Raw genomic sequence first — 19,313 nt, 5'->3', positions numbered from 1 at the left:
TCTGTAAAATCCGTGCACACTGCTGAAGGGTCTGCAAAATCCCTGCAAGCTGAGGGTTCTGCAAAATCCCTGCAAGCTGAGGGGTCTGCAAAATCCTTGCATTCTGAGGAGTCTGTAAAATCCATGCACACAGCTGAAGGGTCTGTAAAATCGGTGCACACTGCTGAAGGGTCTGCAAAATCCCTGAATGCTGAGGAGTCTGTAAAATCCCTGCATGTTGAAGGGTCTGTAAAATCCTTGCATGCTGAAGGGTCTGCAAAATCCATGCATGTTGAGGGGTCTCCAAAATCCATTCAAGCTGAGGGGTCTGCAAAATCCTTGCATGCTGAGGCTTCTGTTAAATCCGTGCATGCTGAAGGTTCTGCAAAATCTATTCACGCTGAGGGGTCTATAAAATCCGTGCACACTGAGGGTTCTGTAAAATCTGTACACGCTGAAGGTTCTGAAAATCAATCTGTGGCTGCTGACGGGTCTGCAAAATCTGTGCATGCTCAAGGGTCTCCAAAATCCATTCACTCTGAATCAAGGGTCAGTTCTGCATCCCAGGAGGAAACCGCAAATGTCATTTCGGGGGGAACTCCAAAATCAGTACGCTCCAGGGTATCTGTAAAACTTGCAGCTAGTGAGGCCCTTCATGTCCCAGAAGGTCTCACTGAATCGGAAAATGAGCCAGAAGGGGAACTCGAAGGGGAAGCAGCGCCTGAAGAAAGTTTGGTGCCACAAGGTAAGAAAATTAGATATTTATACAATTTATATTACAGGTGGCATGTTAGCTCTCTGAAGTCTGGTTTGTAAGGTCTTTAACTTTCATTGTGTATTTTTAAGTGTCAGTTCCTTTTAAATGCTTTGTTATGGTTTGAGATTTTACGTTCACAGGAGTGAGGATTTTAAAAACTGAATCCAGAATGCCAGGTTGGCCATGCTGCACATTTGTGGGGTTCATCAGTTGAAAGAACAAAAACTGAAAGAAGGGTGCTATTAAGGACTTGACCATCAGTTTGAAATTTCTCACTCATGTAAAAGTAAAATATCTTCTATTGCAGTGCATTTACATAGGTGGTGGCATTTAAACCTCCTGTTCAAAAATGGGGGGGGAAATAAATGGTGGTGGTGTTCAACTGCTTTCGCACTGGGTTGGGAGAATTCTGCATCTGGGTCGGAGGAACTGGGTTAGGCCCTAAGTTCCCCTGTCCCCCCCTGCACTCTGGGAGCTTTCTGCAGCTAAGTAAGCAACACAGTGGTCGTATGGAGAGAGGAAAAGTTGAGGTGAACGCTAATTTTTGGAGGCATCACAGATCGTTTTGGTAGCTAAAAGGACAGCCAAGTTTTTGTTTCAGGTAACTAGCCTTTATCTCTGTGCCTCTCCTGAGGTATACTAACAACAAGCCGTCTTCTCAGTTGCCAGATCATTTCTCGTGATACCCCCCCGGTGCACTAATTTGTCCTTCATCTCCATCCACCTATAGAAGGAGGCAGTTTGCACCTACTTTACGACAGTTGCAGAAGTCCTTTTAATTTTTCTTCAGGGAAGGGACATACATGATCCAATCCCCCCATTCCCTTTTGCAGAATCTCTCTCAACCTGGGTTCCTAAAGGAGCCAAGTGTGACTAGGAAAAGTGTTAGCAAAGCAGGTTTTTAGAAAAATATCAAATTCTGTTTGGCAATATGAAAGGGGTCCACTACTGATGCAAAAGCAAAGCACAGGGCTGGGGTTGGGTAGCATGTGGGACGGTCATTAGGCTTGTGGCTTTAGGGGGCACTTTCATCCCAAGTTCCTGTCTTCAAGTGCTTAAGTATTTTTAAAGGAGAAAAAATGTCCACACTTTTGAGCTGACCTTTGATCAGGTTTTATTATCATCAGCTCTAAAAAGGATATTTTTACTCATTGAGATTGAGTTATCAGAATATCCAGCACTTTAAAAAAAAAAAACCCCAAAAAACTTGACATTTATCCCAGGTGTTTTGCTAGGACTCTGATAACTCTGACTTTTGTTGTTTAAAAGGAAGACTTGGCATTTGCATATATATGTATATTTAACAAAAGATCAGTTGAAAACAATGTCTTTGGCTGTTGAAAACATCATTCTAAGCATGTGCATAATGGGGCTTTTGCTTTACTGAAAGAAGGCTGCATTAGGGAGTAAATCCCCGGTGTGCTAAAGATGAAGTCAGCATATCGAGTAAAGCAAAACTCTGGTACCTCTCTCTTTTGGAAACATTAGGTCCTCTTTCTCCCTTCCCGTGTTCTGGGACTCAGTTCCCCAAGACAGCCCATGTCTCCTCTAGGCAAACCAGAATTGACATGATAGACTTTGTGGGGTAGTAGATAATCTACTGCCAAACCTCTGGACGTCTTTCTTCTTTGAAAGGAGGGCCCTAGTGCGACCTCAGCAGATTGTTTGACTGCCACTCTGGATCTATCATTTCAAACCCTGCCTAGGTTGGAGGTGCTTTCTGGGGCAGTGAGTCAGGGAGCATGGATCATTTCATATGCAAAGTCGTATGAATGGGGAGATAGTTGGTGCTCGTGGGTAGCCAGAATTATATGCTCTATTGTTCGGTAAAAGTGCCCAAAAGATGGCCCCCGGTGCTGACTTCTCTCAGTAAGGAAAACGTCATTCTGCAGGTGCAATAATGGCACTGATGTTGTTTTCAATACCTCAGCATCCTTCTCAGCTGATATTTTTATAAAACTGATTTTAATTATCAAAGTCCTCTCTGAGGACTCTGCAGAAGCTCTGTCTGAAATTTGCTTAAGCACAAGCAAACAGGAACTTGGAATGAAAGGGGCCTCCTTAGCCACAACCCTCATGTCCCTGCTACTTGCTACGAGCCACAATGCTGTTCTCCTTTTTCAGCTGTGTAAACCCCTCTTTTTTTCTTCATGTTACCAAACACAATTCTTGTAGCCCTCTCTATAGCATGCTTTATGGCACATAGCATTCTCACTTGTTGATATGTAAAAGAACTGCAAAGACATTTCTGTGCATAGCGCTTGATACAGAGACCAACTTTAATGCCTGCAAATTGTTTTTTGTTTTTTATAGTGATAGCAGCAAGTGAAGCAGGACAACCACCACCATATTCTAACATGTGGACCCTTTATTGTCTAACTGATATGAAACAACAAAGCTGCCCATCACCGCCACCTGCACCCGGGCCTTTTTCCCAAGCAACCCTCTATCTGTCTAATGCTAAGGAGCCACAGTTTCTGCAGCATCCACCGAAAGTTACTTCTCCAACTTATGTGATGATGGACGACTCCAAGAGGACCAGTGCCCCACCTTTTATTTTAGTAGGCTCAAATGTTCAGAAAACACAGGAGTGGAAACCTCTTCCTGGACATGCTGTTATTTTACAGCCAGATCCCTCGAAGAGATTCACTGCAGTCCAAGTTCCCATTGCTGTTCCTACAGAACAGCAGAAATTTCAGAAACATCCCCCAGCCCCCCAGAAGGATAGCTGTCCTCGGAATGGACAAGAAGCCCCCAGGCCACAAAGCCCAGTTTTTCTTTCAGTTGCTATCCCAGTAGAAGATGTAGCCAAAAAGGGGTCAGGATCTGGTGACAAACATATGCCCTTTGCAGGAAGTTATAGTATTGCTGGAGAGATTACCATTGACTACTGCCCACCTTCGCAGAACAGATACTTAAAAGTGGAAGGTAAATGTCCCTACCATAGGGTGTGACCTTTTGGAGGAAGTATGGAATTAACATTGAGCTTCATAATCTTGATTTGTTTCATCTAGAGAGTGACTTTTTAAAAAAGAAAAGAAAAAAAATTAAATTGAATTGAATCAAGTTAATGTGTGATGAGTTGGGATATATTAACTTGCTCTATTCATTTGACTGTCCAAACTTCCTCATTATCAATTGATATTAAATACCCATCAGGTGCATACCAGACCCACAGCAAGGACTCAGTACATAAAATAAGAGAAAAGTAATCCACAAATTGTGCTAAGTTATAAAAACACAAGACATGGCTCCTTATTGAGTGGGATAAGACAGATAAACTTTAAACACTTTGAAAACAAGACAAAATAAATGCTGCTGCTTGAAAGGGGTATGATGGAGAGTGGGTAGAGTTAGTAGGGAAGGCTTGATGTAGCATGTAAGACTTGAGTGGCTCTTGAAAAGTGGGTAAAAATATGAACAGGTTGGGTTGAAACTAGGATGAACAAAGGCACAGAAATAGGAAGATTTGGTGGGTGGGAAGGATAAGAAAACTACCCTGACTCTGGAGCAGGGTGTTCTATTGGAAAGCAGTAGAAGATAGTGTTGGACAGGAAAAGAGAGGCCAGATTTTGTAGAGCCTTGAATACTAGCCTGAAGAGTTTAGACTTGAATTGGATAGGGCATAGGGAAAATAAAAGCTTTTGAGTAGGGGAAGTATAGTAATGAAAGTATATTTTAGGAAGATTATTAGTCTGGCCACATCATGGTTTGAACATGGGGAGAAAGGACTGCCTTGAGAATAAGTGAAAGTTCAGAGGAGGCATGTACAGGACTTGATGGAGATGAGCAAAGGCAGAAGAATGGGGAAAGTCCAAGATGACCAAGATTTTGAGCCTGAGACAATGATAAAAGGGCTAATCAACAATAAAAATAGCAGTTTGCTTATATGACACTAAAAGAGTAACACTTCATATTAATCCTGTGACCTAGACATTTCAGTTTCATTCATAGCATTGGAATGGTCAAAGGAGTTGAATGCCCAGCACTTTCTTCACTGAATCACATGGCTTCTCAACATTGCAAAATTGGGCAGGGAAGTAGTTGGTGGTTGTCTTTTGGCAGGGAGTAGGTAATGTGTGGTTGAAGATGATAAACTTGGCATTGAGTATTGGGGAGTTTGAGGCATTATGTAAAAGTGAAAATGCCCAAATACAAGAATGACTTGAAATAAAGATTTGCATAAATTGGCCATAGTAGTTGAAGTGGTGAAGAAAGGATAAGTATTATCTCTGAAGAAGTGGGGGAAGTATAAAGAAGAGTGTAAGCAGAGAGCTGAGGCCTAAGACTTAGGGGATGCCCATGGCTGGGAGGGGAGCCGAAGAGGAGAAATCAGACATGGTGTTACAGAAACTGGGGGAGGGGAAGAATGTTTATCCTTGTTAAATTAAATCTTGTTAGATTTGGGCCACCATCTCATACTGACAAGATCTGTTCAGATCCTTATTCTGCAGTCCATTCTATTGGCTTCCCCACCCCCCAACCCCCAGCTTCTTGGCATGCTTATCAAAACTGCAGGCAACATCAATATGATTGAATAAAAAGATTACAGGACTGACTCAGACCTGTGTTCAAGTCAAAGCTCCACCTTGTTCTAACTAGCTGGGTAACCTTGAACTAAATGGCTTAAACTCTGTCAATGTTACATTCTCATTTGCAAAATGGAGATATAGTACCAGTCCTACTAGAGACTCAGTAAACCACCCATATTCAAAGCACTGTTCTCAACGTGGGCGGTTGTAAGGAAAACATTTTGTAAACTGTTAAGCGCTATGGAAATAAATTAGCTCTTCTTAGTATTTTACTCAAGTTTCCAAGTCATTTATTTGGAAAAAAAAAAAAAAGGTTGAACAAAACAGGATCAAGAACAGATAGGCCTGCAGCATATTAATGATACTTCATTTTAGGTAGATGTTGATTTAGCCTGGCCATTGACCTAGCACCAAATCTACCTTGGTGAATTTATACAATCCAGCCTCTCCCCTCACCCCACTGCCACCTGCCCCTTCTAATCTCCTTCTTGTCCATTAGGCTTCATGGAGGAAAAAAAAAGACTTTATTAGAATTCTAACTAAAATCTGGGCATGTTCTATCTATGGGAAATGAGGTTAGTCTAGCATTTGTAAAGAGTGCTTAGTAGTACATAGTAGACAACTATATAAATGATTCCTTTACCCTTTTCCACTTGAACTCATTCTGGTTCATATTGGTCAGCACTTAATTTTGTGTGTGCTCATTCAAGTCATCTGTTTAATAATTTGTTCAAGAATTTTGTCAGGAAATCAACCTTTTTGAAAATTGATACAGCATTTGTCCATTTCCTCTTGTTTTCTGTCCATGGTTCTTCTAAAGATTACCTAATAGCCATTCAACAATCACATCCTCAGGCTGTCATTTGTTCCAGTAATGGGATTTGAATTCACTGAAGATTTCTAGGGTCTTAATATCTTCTTCATGTTTCCTCACCTTGTGTTTCAGTTGCCTCCAAATGATTTTTGTCATATTATTCTAAGCTGAAGATACTTTATGCTGTAGATAAAACAGAACCAGAACTAGGAGTCTAGTGGCTCTGGCCCTTTTTTTTTTTCCCTTTCATTAGTGGTCATCATAAATGTCAGACTACTTTCTCACCTTCAACATAATAAAAACAAATCCTTTTTTTGTTGTCTAGTATTTTTCATCAGCCTCAACTTGTTTTGGGGGTTAATCTGCCTTTCATCATCCTTATTACAACCATGACATTTCTTAAAAAAAAAATTCTACATCAGTCATATGCCCTTCCTTTCATATTACATGCCTTCTTAAAATCGGAATTTATTAATAAGTTCCCCTTGCTGCCATTTCATTCTCTTTAGACATTTCATTGAATCATTTGTAATTGTATAATAGGAATTTCATTCTTGATTGTCGCATTCTGTGAGACAATTTTCCTTTCGTGCCAAGCCTTTCATCTGTCTTTTGTGTCCCTCAGTGCTGAGTGCATAGAAAGTACTTACACAATGTTTATTGATTGATTTATTGACTGCTTCCTACATTAAGATTTTCAAGTTCATTTTATTATCCATCCTTTCTGCACATTGGATTTTATCCGTGAGTAGTTTTTCTATTCTAATTTCCAATTATTTTCTCCTATGAATTATCTTTCCCTCTGTTTTCCCCCTATGCTATCTCATATCTTTTTTCTAACTTTTTTGGAATTTGCTATCAAAGGTCAAAGTACGTCAGATGTTTATTTGTATTGTTCTAGTCATTGTGTATATATTGTTCTCCTAGTGCTGATGACTTGTATTAAAAGAGCAAAGAAATCAGTTGATGGACACCTAATTTTTTTCAAGTTTTTATTCATTTGTTAAGTCATTTGTTCATTCCTTTCCTTATTTATTTTTTCTGTCACAAAATGTTGCTATGACTGTTTTGGATGCTTTTTGACTTCCTTTTGGGATATATGCCTTCTTCTTGTTACTCTCTTCTCTCTAGGTTTTGAGTGTCATTCTCTCCATATTCTTCCCCTTATCTGACCACCTCAAGCTCTTTTGCTGGATCTTGATTTAGGTCATACTTGCAAACTGTAGGTGCCCTCAAAGGGCTTTATCCTAGGCCATCTTTTCCTCTCCATCTATGCTGCTATACTTGGTGATCTCATTGGCTCTCGTGGATTTCATGATCATTTCTGTGCTTATGAATCTCCAATCTACTTATGTCACCCTAATACCTCTGCCTTCTAGTCCTCTCCAGATACCTATGAGATATCTCAAATGGGATTTCCTGCAGACATCTTAAACACATGACCAAAACAGAACTCATTCTCTCTCTCCCCAAACACTCCTCACTTCCAAACTTCCCTCCTACTTTTTGAGGGCAACATCATCCTCCCAGTCTCCTAGATGCTCAAACTAAGTGTCATCCTCAACTCACCCCCCCCATTCCCACTCTCCAGTCTATTGTCAAGACCTGTTGATTTCACCTTCATAACATTTCCTGAATTCACCCTCTTTCTCCTCTGATACTGCTGCCACTCTGGTGCAAGCCCTCATCTCTTCATACCCAGACTATTGTAAGTGGCTGGTCTCCCAGCAACAAATTTCTCTCATTTTAGTCTATCCTCCATTCAGCCACCAGTGATTTTCCTAATAAATTCCAGTGGCTCCCTATTACCTCCAGGATAAAATGTAAAATCTTCTGGTGTTCAAAGTTCTTCATAACCTAGACCCCTTCCCATTTACACTCCCATTCTTTCACTCCCCTTTCCCCAGGCCCACATACTTTTTGATCCAGTAACACTAATCTTGCTGTTCCTCTGAAAAGACAGGCCATCTCTCAGTTCTGGACATTTTCTCTGGTTATCCCCCATGCCAGAAATGCTCTTTCTTCACCTATCTTCCATCATTTCCTTCAAGCCTAAGCTAAAATCCTACCTTTGATAGAAAGTCTTTCCTAATCCTTAATTGTAGTGCTTTACCTCTGTTGATTACCTCCTATTTTTTTCTGTACATAGCTTGTTTTGTACATCCCAGAGTCACACAGCTAGTAAATGTCTTGAGGCAAGATTTGAACTCAGGAACATGTCTTCCTGACTCCAGCCAGGCCTGGCAACTCTAACCACTGTACCACCTATCTGGCCCCCAACTAGCCATACCAGGCCACTATACCCTTTATTTTGTAAATGGCTTCCTCCCAGGGAATTGTGACTAGCAGCTCTTTTTCTCAGCCTAATAATGGATTTCTTTATTTCTGCTTCATTCTGTGGAACACAGGATACTATTTTATTCTCAAGAAGAGCCAGGTCCGGTCTCAATGGGAAGAGTCTCAGCTTCTTTATATAGTTCTAATGGTTTAGAGAGCTTTTTCTTCTTCCTTCCTTCTCTGTTTCATTCTTTTGTCCTCTAATGTCTTGATGATAATTTAGCTTACTCTTTTATTCTGTCTTTGGTTTTCCCATCGACTCATTTCTTGCATCTTGTCAAGGATCTAGCTGTTCTGATAAGCCAGAGTGAGGAAGCATTCTCCACGTTCTTTCTCCTAGTCTCCTGGCAAGAAGGCAAACTTAGGTTATAGCCTATGTACGTCCACCATTGTGTATGTATGCCTTTCCATTGCTCTTTGGGTGACCTGCCACTGTAAAGGCCCAGTGACTGTAGTTCAATACATCCAATAGCTATCTACAATAACTGAAAGAATATCGTTGCAAATATAGTTCTTTGTTTTAGAGAGACATTTGGAATCAGTAAAAGTACTACTCAGTTTCCCAAATGCAATGCAGCTTATTCTTCTATTAAATTCTGGGGCTACTTCATTGTCCAACTGCAATAATTGTCCAAGATACATATTCTAATGCATCACCTGCCATCTAACCACATTTTACAGTCTGAACAAGCAGCATTCTTCATTCACTTGGCTTTTTCCAACTGGAAAGTTAGAAATGCTTTGAATCATTTTGGGTGTCTCTGAGAAGGCTTAGTGTCTTCTCTAATGTAGTTTTGGGAATCAGTGCCAAGTCATTGACAAAGAGGAAAGTCTGGAAGATTTAACAATTCATGTGGAATCCCTTTGCAATTGGAACTCTGTGCTAGATGTCTTTCAAGACAATGACAAATACTTGAGATAAGAATGTTTGCATGCTTCATGCCTTAACTGATAACAGAGTTTTAGAGTTATTTCTGTTGTTGCATCTTTCAAGGAATCTTGTATGATTTATTAACTTTATCTTGTATGGTTTTAAAATGTGCATAGGAGACATCTTTTTGGAGGACAGCCTTTTAAGGTTGTATTTTGTGTTAGCTCATCAAAATGCTCCCCCCCCCCCCTTAATAATAGGGGACATTTGGCTGTAAGGTCTTCTTTTGACTTTTCAGACAACTTGTACCTTTAAAGATGTGGTTTGCAACAGAGTGTCATTTGTGAAAACTGACTTGTTCCCTTTTCATGCCTTTTTAAATTTTTTTTTTTCAGGCAATTGGGATTAAGTGACTTGCCTAGGTCACACAGCTAGTAAGTGTCAAGTGGTTGGTCTGGGGCCGAATTTGAACTCAGTTCTTCCTGACTTTAGGGCCAGTGCTCTATCCACTGAGCCACCTAGCTACCCCTCCTTTTCATGCCTTTCTTAAGAATGCCCTTGATGTATGTAGATTGTTCTTAGTATCTGGGTTGGCCAGTTAAGCACATGGATGGGAATACTTAGTAGTAATTTTTAACTCTCTTCTTTTTGGTAATAAGGTGTGTAATTTTTTGAAGGGCTTGGTTTGTTACCCTCCCACTTTCAAGTTTGGCAATTGATCCTTCAACATCCTCACAATTATGAATCATCATTTAGCATGGATTTTCTCTCTACGTGCTCTAGTTCAGGTGTTTCTCTCATTTTTTATTTTTTAGTGTCATTTCTACTTTCTCATGTAGCCTATCGGGGACTGTGATTTTAGAGTCGAAATGTAGTGGCTTTACTATATCAGCAGCGTCACTGATCAAGAAAATAGTTTGTTATAGAAACACTGCAGTTTTCCCCCCCATTTCTTATGATTATTATCTTCTCACCTTCATTCTGAAGGTCAGAATGATCTGACCTAATTTGATTTAACTGAACTTTCTGAAAACATTTCCCCTCCCTACTGTCTCTTGCTTCTTCATACAGTGATGTTGCCCATAATTACCTAGCTTTGTAAGATTTTACAAATGAGTTTAAATTCTAAACTGATGTTGCCTGTGACTGACATACCTCTACTTGTCAAAGATATCAAGTGTTTAATGGTTAAGGTGGTTTGTAGGATCTTTTGGAGGTCTTATAACACTTGGTTTTAACTGGTTAAACCTCCTTCAGAAGTGGTGATCATCTGTTTGAATATCTGCTAATCAGTTTCACATTTTTCAGTGTCATTCTACCAATTTGGATCTTCCTCAAGTGAACACCATATCTTTTTAATTTTCTGGTTTGATATTGACTTTGATAATTGTTCTAATACCAGTAATGTGTATACAGACAATTTGGAAATTGTCATCAGTAACCTATCCTTTCCTGTCAGAATATAATCAACTTCGTTTTTTGTAATGTCATTTAGCGCTAATTATATCCAGCACCTTTCAATCCTATTGCAAAGAAAGTTTGATATATAGGTATAAGGCACCTGTATAGTGCACAAGCCTCTGGCCTTTCATTTCTTAATCTTGAACTACTTTTAAAAACATTTTTCAGGGTCTTTCCCATGCTCATGTTTGCACTGAAGTTATTAAGTATTAATGCATTAAATTGGTTTATTTTGGAAAGCTTTATCTAGTTCTTTGTAGAATATTTATCACTTTTTTTTGTGGGTACATAATCCATAATAAATCTTCATTATGTCTTTTAGCAAATCTTTGTTTGGAGCAGTGCAATGTGGATGACAAAGCACCCAGAGACTTTTTTCTTGTTGCTTCTGGATTTATATTCAAACCAACTCCTAAGTATTTTATTTGCTTCTCCAAAGAGAACGTGAGAGCCACGTTTCCACTTAGTTTCTAGTGCCTGTCATCTTCTGGGCTTATTGATAGTGACACTGTCAACAGTGACAACAACCCACCTCTACCAGTAGTATGTTACTCATTGGCCAAGTATCTCACATTTAAATTATAAGTAGTTAATTTAATCATTATAATGGTCAAAACCTCTAATTTTTTAACACTCTCTGCTCCTATTTCTTACAGTTTGCTAACATAACCCCAGCAGTAGGAGGATGGCCACACAAGACTGAGGGCCATTTTACAGTTACCTTGTTTTATGGATTGCTGTGGCCAAAGATAGTAGTAATAGGGGCCAGTAGTAGTGAGGAGCTTCTTGTCCTAAATTTACCTGAACTGGGAAAGGAGTCTGCCTGTTCCTAGGGCTGTTCCTGTGCATTAAGATGACTTGGGAATTAAATTTGTGCTTTAATAATAAAGTCCTATTCCGGTGCCTATAAATTTCACAGAAGTCCTATTCCAGTGTCTTGTATGAAGAATTATTGAAGTAAAAGTTCTGACAGACTCTATCAAGCTGGAAAAGTTTTAAATATGAACCAATGATAGAACACCTGTTATCTAGCTAAGTTTGGTGAGGCTACCAGATGATGAATTATTTCAACCACAGCAAATCAGAAAGTTACATACCAAGACAAAGAGGAAGTCATGCTTTGTATCAATGAGAGGCGTTCCCACATCAGTGAAATCAGGAGTTCTTGAAGTAGTTGGCACAGTGAAGTGGAAAGAGCACAGGGTTTAGGATCAGATAACCTGAGTTACGATGCCCATGGGACAACAGGGTTAAGTCACTGAATCTCTCTGAGCATCACTTTACTCATCTGTAAAGTTGAGGGGTTTGGCCTAAATGACGTCTTAAGTCCTTTCCTGCTCAAAAGCTGTGATCTTATTGCATCCATTTGTGATGCTGTTTTCATTCAGCTCCAGTAGGAATTCCAGTTAGAAACTTTTAGTTTTAGTTCTATGCCTTTCATTAAGGAGACAGCTTATATTACTGGCCACAATTATTTTTGAGACGTCAGTGACAAGAAAGCAATCACACAGTGAAAATGGACATATGTTTAGAAAATCAGGATGATTCTGAGAGATGAAGTTACTGGGTTTAATAGGAGCATGAGATCATACTGTTCTTATTCTGTGCTAGCCTTGGGAAGAATGAGTAGGGAAACTAATAGGTACCTTATTTTTAACATCAAAGTATTTTTAACATCATAATAGACATTTAAAAGGAATAGTTCAGTGTCCAAATTTCAAATTTCCATAAATCAGGGTGTGGGATATCTCTTAAAGTTTTAAGACCTTATTAAGAAGCAGATAATCTATTCTTTGAAGAAAAAAGTCTCCCTGAATAACATCTATATTTATGTTTTGAGACTTTAGTCATTTAGAGGGGTACAAAGTGAAGCCCAGCCTTTACACTGAGCACTATAGAATGATCCAATTATCCCTGAAAAGCTTTACCAGGATTCTTTTAAAAGGTCTGTAACTGATAATGAACATATTTGAAGATCTCCCATAGCCTTCCAAAAACTGCCATCACTGAATTAACCCTTACAAGATGAACCACAGAAAAGGCATCTATGAGTTCCAGACCAGAGGACTGACATATGAAACTCTGGATACTTGTTCCCTGTAGCACTTGAAAAAGCTAGATCTTTCCGAGTTAGGAGGCATTTATGCCACCTCCTCCCATCTTAAATTGTGGCGTGTGTGTGTGTAACAGGTATATATATGTTGGTATCTATATATCCATGTATGTATGTGTACCTCTCTCTGTGTGTATACATACACAGTATATGGTGTGTTATACTCACATATACGTAGATACATTTAGTTCCAAGGAATTATCTGGAAGATGCATCCAAAATTTCAAACTGAACCTGTGGGATTAATCAAGAAAAGTTCTGCATCCTTTCACTGCTGTTTGTTATATAAGAAAAATTAGGTTGGAATAACTTAGTTCAAGTTATTCCAAAGTTGCGTAAACGTACAGATATAACTATTTCCCAAAGTAACCTCTGATTCAGATCCTTCAAATTCACAAATTAAGGCAAAATCTTTACCTAAGTCAAGGTTGGAATAATCTACTCTCTATCACGTTTTATCAGTCAATAAGATAACAAACCAGTTTTTAACACAAAAGCAGATTGCTGTTAAACATCACTGCTACCAAGCATGGATCCAACATAATTTGAATAAGGAATAACCAAGCATTCTTGAAACAGATATAGATGAGAACCATGGATTTTTAATCCACCATCCTTTTCAACATGTTCAGTATCATGCCTAAATTTAAACATTAAATATGTACGTTGTTCCCTTTAACAGATGCCGAAAATGATGCTTGAGACAACCTTCAAGGTGGAATCTATACCACCATGAATAATATATCAATAAACTTCATGCAAGCATTGTGTTGTTTTCCTGTTTTATTTTTTTCTGATTTAGATGTTCTGTAGTTTAGAAGGTATGCAAGCACTTGAGTACTTAATGTTTCAGTTAAAGTTAGTTGTAGAACGATCAAATATTGAGCTCAACTTATGTGACAAGATACAGCCTTCAGTGTATATATGTATGGGGAGAAAGGATAACTAACCATTCCTACTCCAGCAAATCTGTTAGTCGCATGTATTTTATAAAGTGGCTCCTTAACTAGAAGATTAAATATTCTAACCAACATTTAAATTCTCAACCATAAGCTATTTTATATTTAATTCACATTTGTGTAATTAGAACTAACACATTTACTAGCAGCAGAATTTGGTGTAATTTGACTCACTAAGATTATACTGCATGATTACAGTATGGACAATACCTCTGGGTACTATATAGATAGGGGAACCTCAGGGGGCAGTAACAAAGAAAAATATGATAACAAGAGTCACTGTTAGGAGGGTATATTTTAAATTTTAAAAGAAACCACACATCTTTGGAATGTTCTAAAGTCTTTATTTAGCAGCAGTTAAATTTTTCATTATAATACCTGTTAAGTTTGAGAGAGCAATTAAAACATTTTGCAGGAGCTACTTCAGCACTCCTAAGCTATGTCCCAGTTTAGTGTGTGTGTGCGTATATATATATATGTGTGTGTGTGTATATATATATTATATATGTGTGTGTATATAAATACCACGATTTAATGCACCCCAATTAAAGGGGCAAAGCTACTGTACAATAGGTCTCCATACATATCTTAAGTACACAGGTGCCTTGTAGACTTGAAATGCACAAGACCTCCTTTTTTTTTTAATATAGTTTGATACTTACAATACATACACATGTGCAATTTAATTTCTCCAGTGGTATGCACCAATGGAACTTGACATTTAAAAAGGCTTGTCATTTTTGTTGACGGTCAACACCCTACAATTTCCAGTGATTTTTTTTATGAATTAACAAAAAAAATTTAATTTCTTAGCCTATATTTTTGATTCCAATTTGTATAATTTAAATGTTTTTTGATGCTTTAAAATCATACTGGTTACAGGAGAATGTGAAAGCAAATTCAATACACTGCACTGAAGTGAGTACAACATAAAATACCTTGCCTATTAGTTACCATTTTAATCCTTGAGAAATTTTAAATCAATAATACTTATTCTGAATATTCTGGCCTGGGGTTGGGGTAATTGGTGAAAAGGACAGGGAATTAATAAAAAGAAAAGCTATTTTTATTAATGAAGTAAATCTTTACAAAGTATCATATCCTTTTTCAAGTTTGACCACATGAACATTTGGGCGTGTTCTCGAGACTCCTATGTTACATCCACCACATTCGCATAAAAACTACCTTTTTGACTTGCTTTGAGAACCCAACTTATTTCCACAAACTTAAGAGTTTCTGTTTGGGTGGCAATTTCCTTTAACCCATATGGCAGAAACAGCCATAAAAAATCAGATTCCCTAACAGGTTCCCCCCTTATATAAAACAGTATGCCAAGTGAGTATTTTCTGGTAGCAAAACTATTATTTCCCCCAAGTCCTTCAGAACCAATGCCACCACATTACTAGTTGTATGAAGTGCAAATTTTCACGGGCAGGTTTTCCTTTTTTTTTTTTTTTTTGTTTTAAGATGAATAAAAATAAAGAAAAAAATCCTCTAGAAATACAGACTTAAGACTGATTTGTGGATTAGCCAATGGGTCCTGACTGTGTTTTTAATAAATGTCAGGCAAATTAAAGTAGTTTCTGTCCCAGTAGCTGCCTGAGTAAAGCCAGTCCTGTGCTCCATTGTAGGGATTGGGCCCTTGATGGAACCACCTGTTGGAATAAAAGGAGGACAAGGTTTGTGAGGAAAAGACTACTCAAAATGAAACATTAAACTTTAGAATTCAAAACTGCTTTGCTTATAGATCCAGACTGAAGTTTAACTTTACAAGATGTAAATGTTAACAAAAGCAATGTTTTGAAAATCCAATGATGCGTTCACCTGATTTAAACAGACCATGTTAAGAAATGGCTGCAAAGGTGTTATTTTAAAGATATGAAAACAGAAATAATGTTTGTTGTTGTTGTGAAGAGTATCTGTACAGGTTAAGGGGTCTGTTAAGTGTTTTCTTCAAAGCAGATCTGAATAAATGAAACAACATATAAGCATGCAGATTAACTTCTTGCCAAAACACAGAACCACCACAAGCAATACATCCCCCAAGTACAATAAACCTTTATCGGCACAGAGGAATCCCTTACTGCTTGAAAGAGTTTCATTGGCTTAAAATTTCCTTTTGTTCTGAGAGCAGAACAATGGAAGTTTATGAATAAGCATTTGAAAAAAACAGTACTTATCTCCTCTTTTTATAATGGTGTGGTGTTCCTAGAAGGATAATAATAATAACCCAGTTGAAATGGTGGCAGGATCACAGAGACAACCCAAACCTTAAGAGTTTAGCTTATGGTACAAGTAGAACATGTCTACAGCCAGAGCTGCCAGAGTGAATGATTTTGCTTCATCAGTTTTCTCCACTTTCTTTCCTCATCCTTACACCACTTGCATGACAAGCATCATCATAAAAGATTCTCCTAAGTAGAATTCATCAAAATGAAAACAGCAGGCAAAAATAACCCCATAGAAAGGCAATATACCTAAATGGTTCCGGATACTTCCCTAATAAAATGAAGGGGTTAAAACAGATGATTTTAAAGGTACTTTTCAGTTCTAAAACTGCACTCTTATTCTGCAACTCTACATCATCCTAACCATGTAACCTATTTAGGAGATATTCTCTTTTCCATTTGGAAAACCTACACTTTTGGGGTCCTGGGAAGAAGTGAACCACCTTTTGGAATCTGTATTGAGATTTGCTACTAACAACTTGGTCTACAGGTTAATAAGAACAGTAAGAATATCTCTCAAAATTTCTTCAAACCTGTTTTTAAAAAGAACCCAAGCATTCAAGAACAAAAAGTTGGATAACATTTGAAACAAAGTCCCAAAATAGTTCCATAATATAAACAAAATAACTGAGAACCTGTGGCATTAGGTTAGGTATTTGCAATCAGAGATTAACAGTGATAGCCTGTCAAACCTGATTTTCTGATCATCATTTCTGTAAAAGGCTTAGTCTGATTTTTATGCTTTTCAAAAAGAAACTATCAGCTCCCAGGTATCTGAATATAGATCATCTTTGTCATTTTTTTCAGTCCCCATGTTTACCTTCCTTGGCTACTCAGTCCATATCTATTTCCTTTCCCCTCCTGGTCTGGGCCCAAGTAAAGCAAATAGATTTTAGACAACTACAATTAATTTCTGCAAATGTTCTAAAGAAGGTAAATTTTCTATAGGAAAGCAAAAACTCATAGTTCAGAAAAACTGTACATTATCCACTGCTGCCTTTCTAATTAGACTGATAATTAAGAGTTAACATTATGGCATAAGTACATGATAAAAACGAAGTATTTAACTTACAGAACACTTCCACAAATGTATTATGTGCAACAACAAAAATAATTATTTCACTTCATTCAGCTCTGAATTAGCAAAGTACAAAATTAGGTCTCACAAGGGTAGGTAAATCTGTATATCAGAACATTAGGAATATGATACTTTCTATTTGATTTGAAGAGAATTTTCAATGTGTGCGTGTAACACACACACACAGAAGAGTCTAGGAGCCTGTGCCCACTAGCCAGGGTAGGACTTCAATCATAACACTGACATGTTTTCTTTTCTACATTAAGAAATAGGTCTGATAAAGGACCGAAAGTGGTTTCCACAAAGTTTGCAGGAAATGAGATTGCTTCATGGGCACATCTCCTATGGGGATATGGGTGAGGTAGTCTGTAAAGAAAATGGTTTCTGAAAACAAAAGTAAACTGAGAAGCAGTAATGAGGAATTATTAAACAGGATAAATAAAAGTTTAGAGTAGTAGTCTAACTTTAAATTCCTTCTAGTAACTGAGGCCAAGGAAGATAAGAAAAATTAAAATCCACCCAGAGTAAAAACAAACAAACTGGCCAACAGTTTCTTCCTGTGCTCTCCACCAAGCCTTTTCAAAGCAGAGTAGCTGAGCAAAGACTAGATTTGGGATCAGAAGTTACTGTTCAGAATTCCAGCTGGCCCACTCCCCTTTAGTCAAGTTCTTTATGGTAAGCCTCAATTTCCTCAGTTGTAATACTGGGATGATTCAATGCCTCCCGTACAATATTTTTGTGAGAAGCAAATGAAATAATGTATGTAAAGTGCTCTGTAACCACAAATCAACATCCAATATAAGCTCTTAACACCTTAACGTGACCCAATCCTTTAGCTGTGCCTAATGTCATGAAGAAGGGCTTGCCTACACGGTCAAATCCAACTGGAACAAAGTTCTGCACGATGATTCAGGGGAGAAAATGTGGCTGTACAGAAAATATTCAAGACACCCTTTTGTACCATGTGACTATCATACATGTGTGTAAAGTACTTTTACTGACTGGCAGGAAGCAGTGAAAGGGTTATCCCTAAATGCAAGATTAGTTTGTCTGAAACTGACAATTTAAAAAACCACAGGGCTTAATGTGATTATGAACTGTGGCTTCAGCATAACCGGGAATTTAAACACATGTTCTGGGATGTTGTTAATTTTCTAAGCTCTACTGATAGGTATTTTAGCATTAACCACACCTCTTTTAAAAAGAAGTCACATAATGCAGACGTCGATTTATAATTTTCTTGTGGATATAGTTCTCCTTCTGGCTTCCTCACTACTAAAATTGCTGTTTAGATGGGCAATATTCACATCCTTATTCAAGCCTCGGAAAGAACTGAAGAGGCAGCACGGAATAGCAGAAAGCATCCTGGAGTTGGAGATTCTAATTCTGACACTGACACAGAGCAGCTGTGTGACTGAAGGCCCTTATTCTCTCAGAGCCTCAGGTGATTAATTTGTAAAATGGAAAGCATAATATCTGTAGGACCCTCTTCACACCAGGCAATTGTGAGAATCAAATCTATGTTAACAATCTTTGTTAACTTTGTGTAAGTTTATATAAATAGCAGTTATTATTACTGTTATTATCTGAATTCCATTTCCCCCAATATTTATCACAGTGCTCTCCAAACAATAGGCACCTAATAAATGTTTACTATTATAATACCAACTGATGACTTTTGTTTCCTTGTTCCTCCCCTTCTTGCTTTAGCCTCCAAGAATAATCTTATAAAAAGGTTAAATGTGTCCAAAAGGGCATATGTAAGGTGTATAGGTAGTAGGCAAGAGAAGGTTAGTAAGATAAATGGAGAATCCACAGACTGAATAATGGTGTCTTGACTAATCCTAATCAACAGAGTGGAATGGCTGCCCCTCTAACACCTGAAAATGAATTACAAGTTCTATAATTTAGGGGTGTTGAAATGTTTTCCATTCTGCTCTAATATTAAAAAAAATATTTCCAAAATGATAGTCAGTTTTCCCTCCTAAGTGGGGGGAAAATAATAAAATATTTTTTTAACCTGGTAATTCACTACCTTCACAAAAAACTTGTGATTAGTTATTAAAGTACAGTTTAAACTTGATAAGTGATATCTTGATTTGATGTCATTTTCCTGCTGTAATGATAAATGAAAATCTTTTGACTCATGCAACAAATCATTGGACCAGGTAGCATTTTAAGGAA

General features: G+C 37.9%; 2 protein-coding genes across 5 annotated transcripts in view; one reads left to right on the top strand and one right to left on the bottom strand.

The window, feature by feature from the left end:
* Window positions 1-3,750, top strand: part of LOC114031855 (proline-rich receptor-like protein kinase PERK10) — a 17,713-nt gene extending 13,963 nt beyond the window's left edge. Inside the window, 2 exon segments of the mRNA XM_027847025.1 lie at window positions 3,050-3,621; window positions 3,623-3,750. Of these exon segments, the coding sequence (XP_027702826.1) occupies window positions 3,050-3,621; window positions 3,623-3,655 (605 nt within the window). The 3' untranslated portion in view covers window positions 3,656-3,750.
* Window positions 3,751-14,146: 10,396 nt separating this feature from the next.
* LOC114031829 (oxysterol-binding protein-related protein 1) overlaps window positions 14,147-19,313 on the bottom strand; it is a 305,142-nt gene continuing 299,975 nt past the window's right edge. For all 4 annotated transcript variants that reach the window (XM_027846969.1, XM_027846970.1, XM_027846971.1 and 1 more), the window contains one exon: window positions 14,147-15,478. In XM_027846969.1, the coding sequence (XP_027702770.1) occupies window positions 15,376-15,478 (103 nt within the window). In that variant the 3' untranslated portion in view covers window positions 14,147-15,375. The remainder of the gene's footprint in view (window positions 15,479-19,313) is intronic.

This window comes from Vombatus ursinus, unplaced genomic scaffold, assembly GCF_900497805.2.
Source record: "Vombatus ursinus unplaced genomic scaffold, bare-nosed wombat genome assembly UNPS02015255.1, whole genome shotgun sequence".
In the NCBI taxonomy this organism is placed as follows: domain Eukaryota; kingdom Metazoa; phylum Chordata; class Mammalia; order Diprotodontia; family Vombatidae; genus Vombatus; species Vombatus ursinus.
The sequence above is the reverse complement of the archived record's forward strand: the minus strand, read 5'-3'. Positions and strand labels throughout refer to the sequence as shown.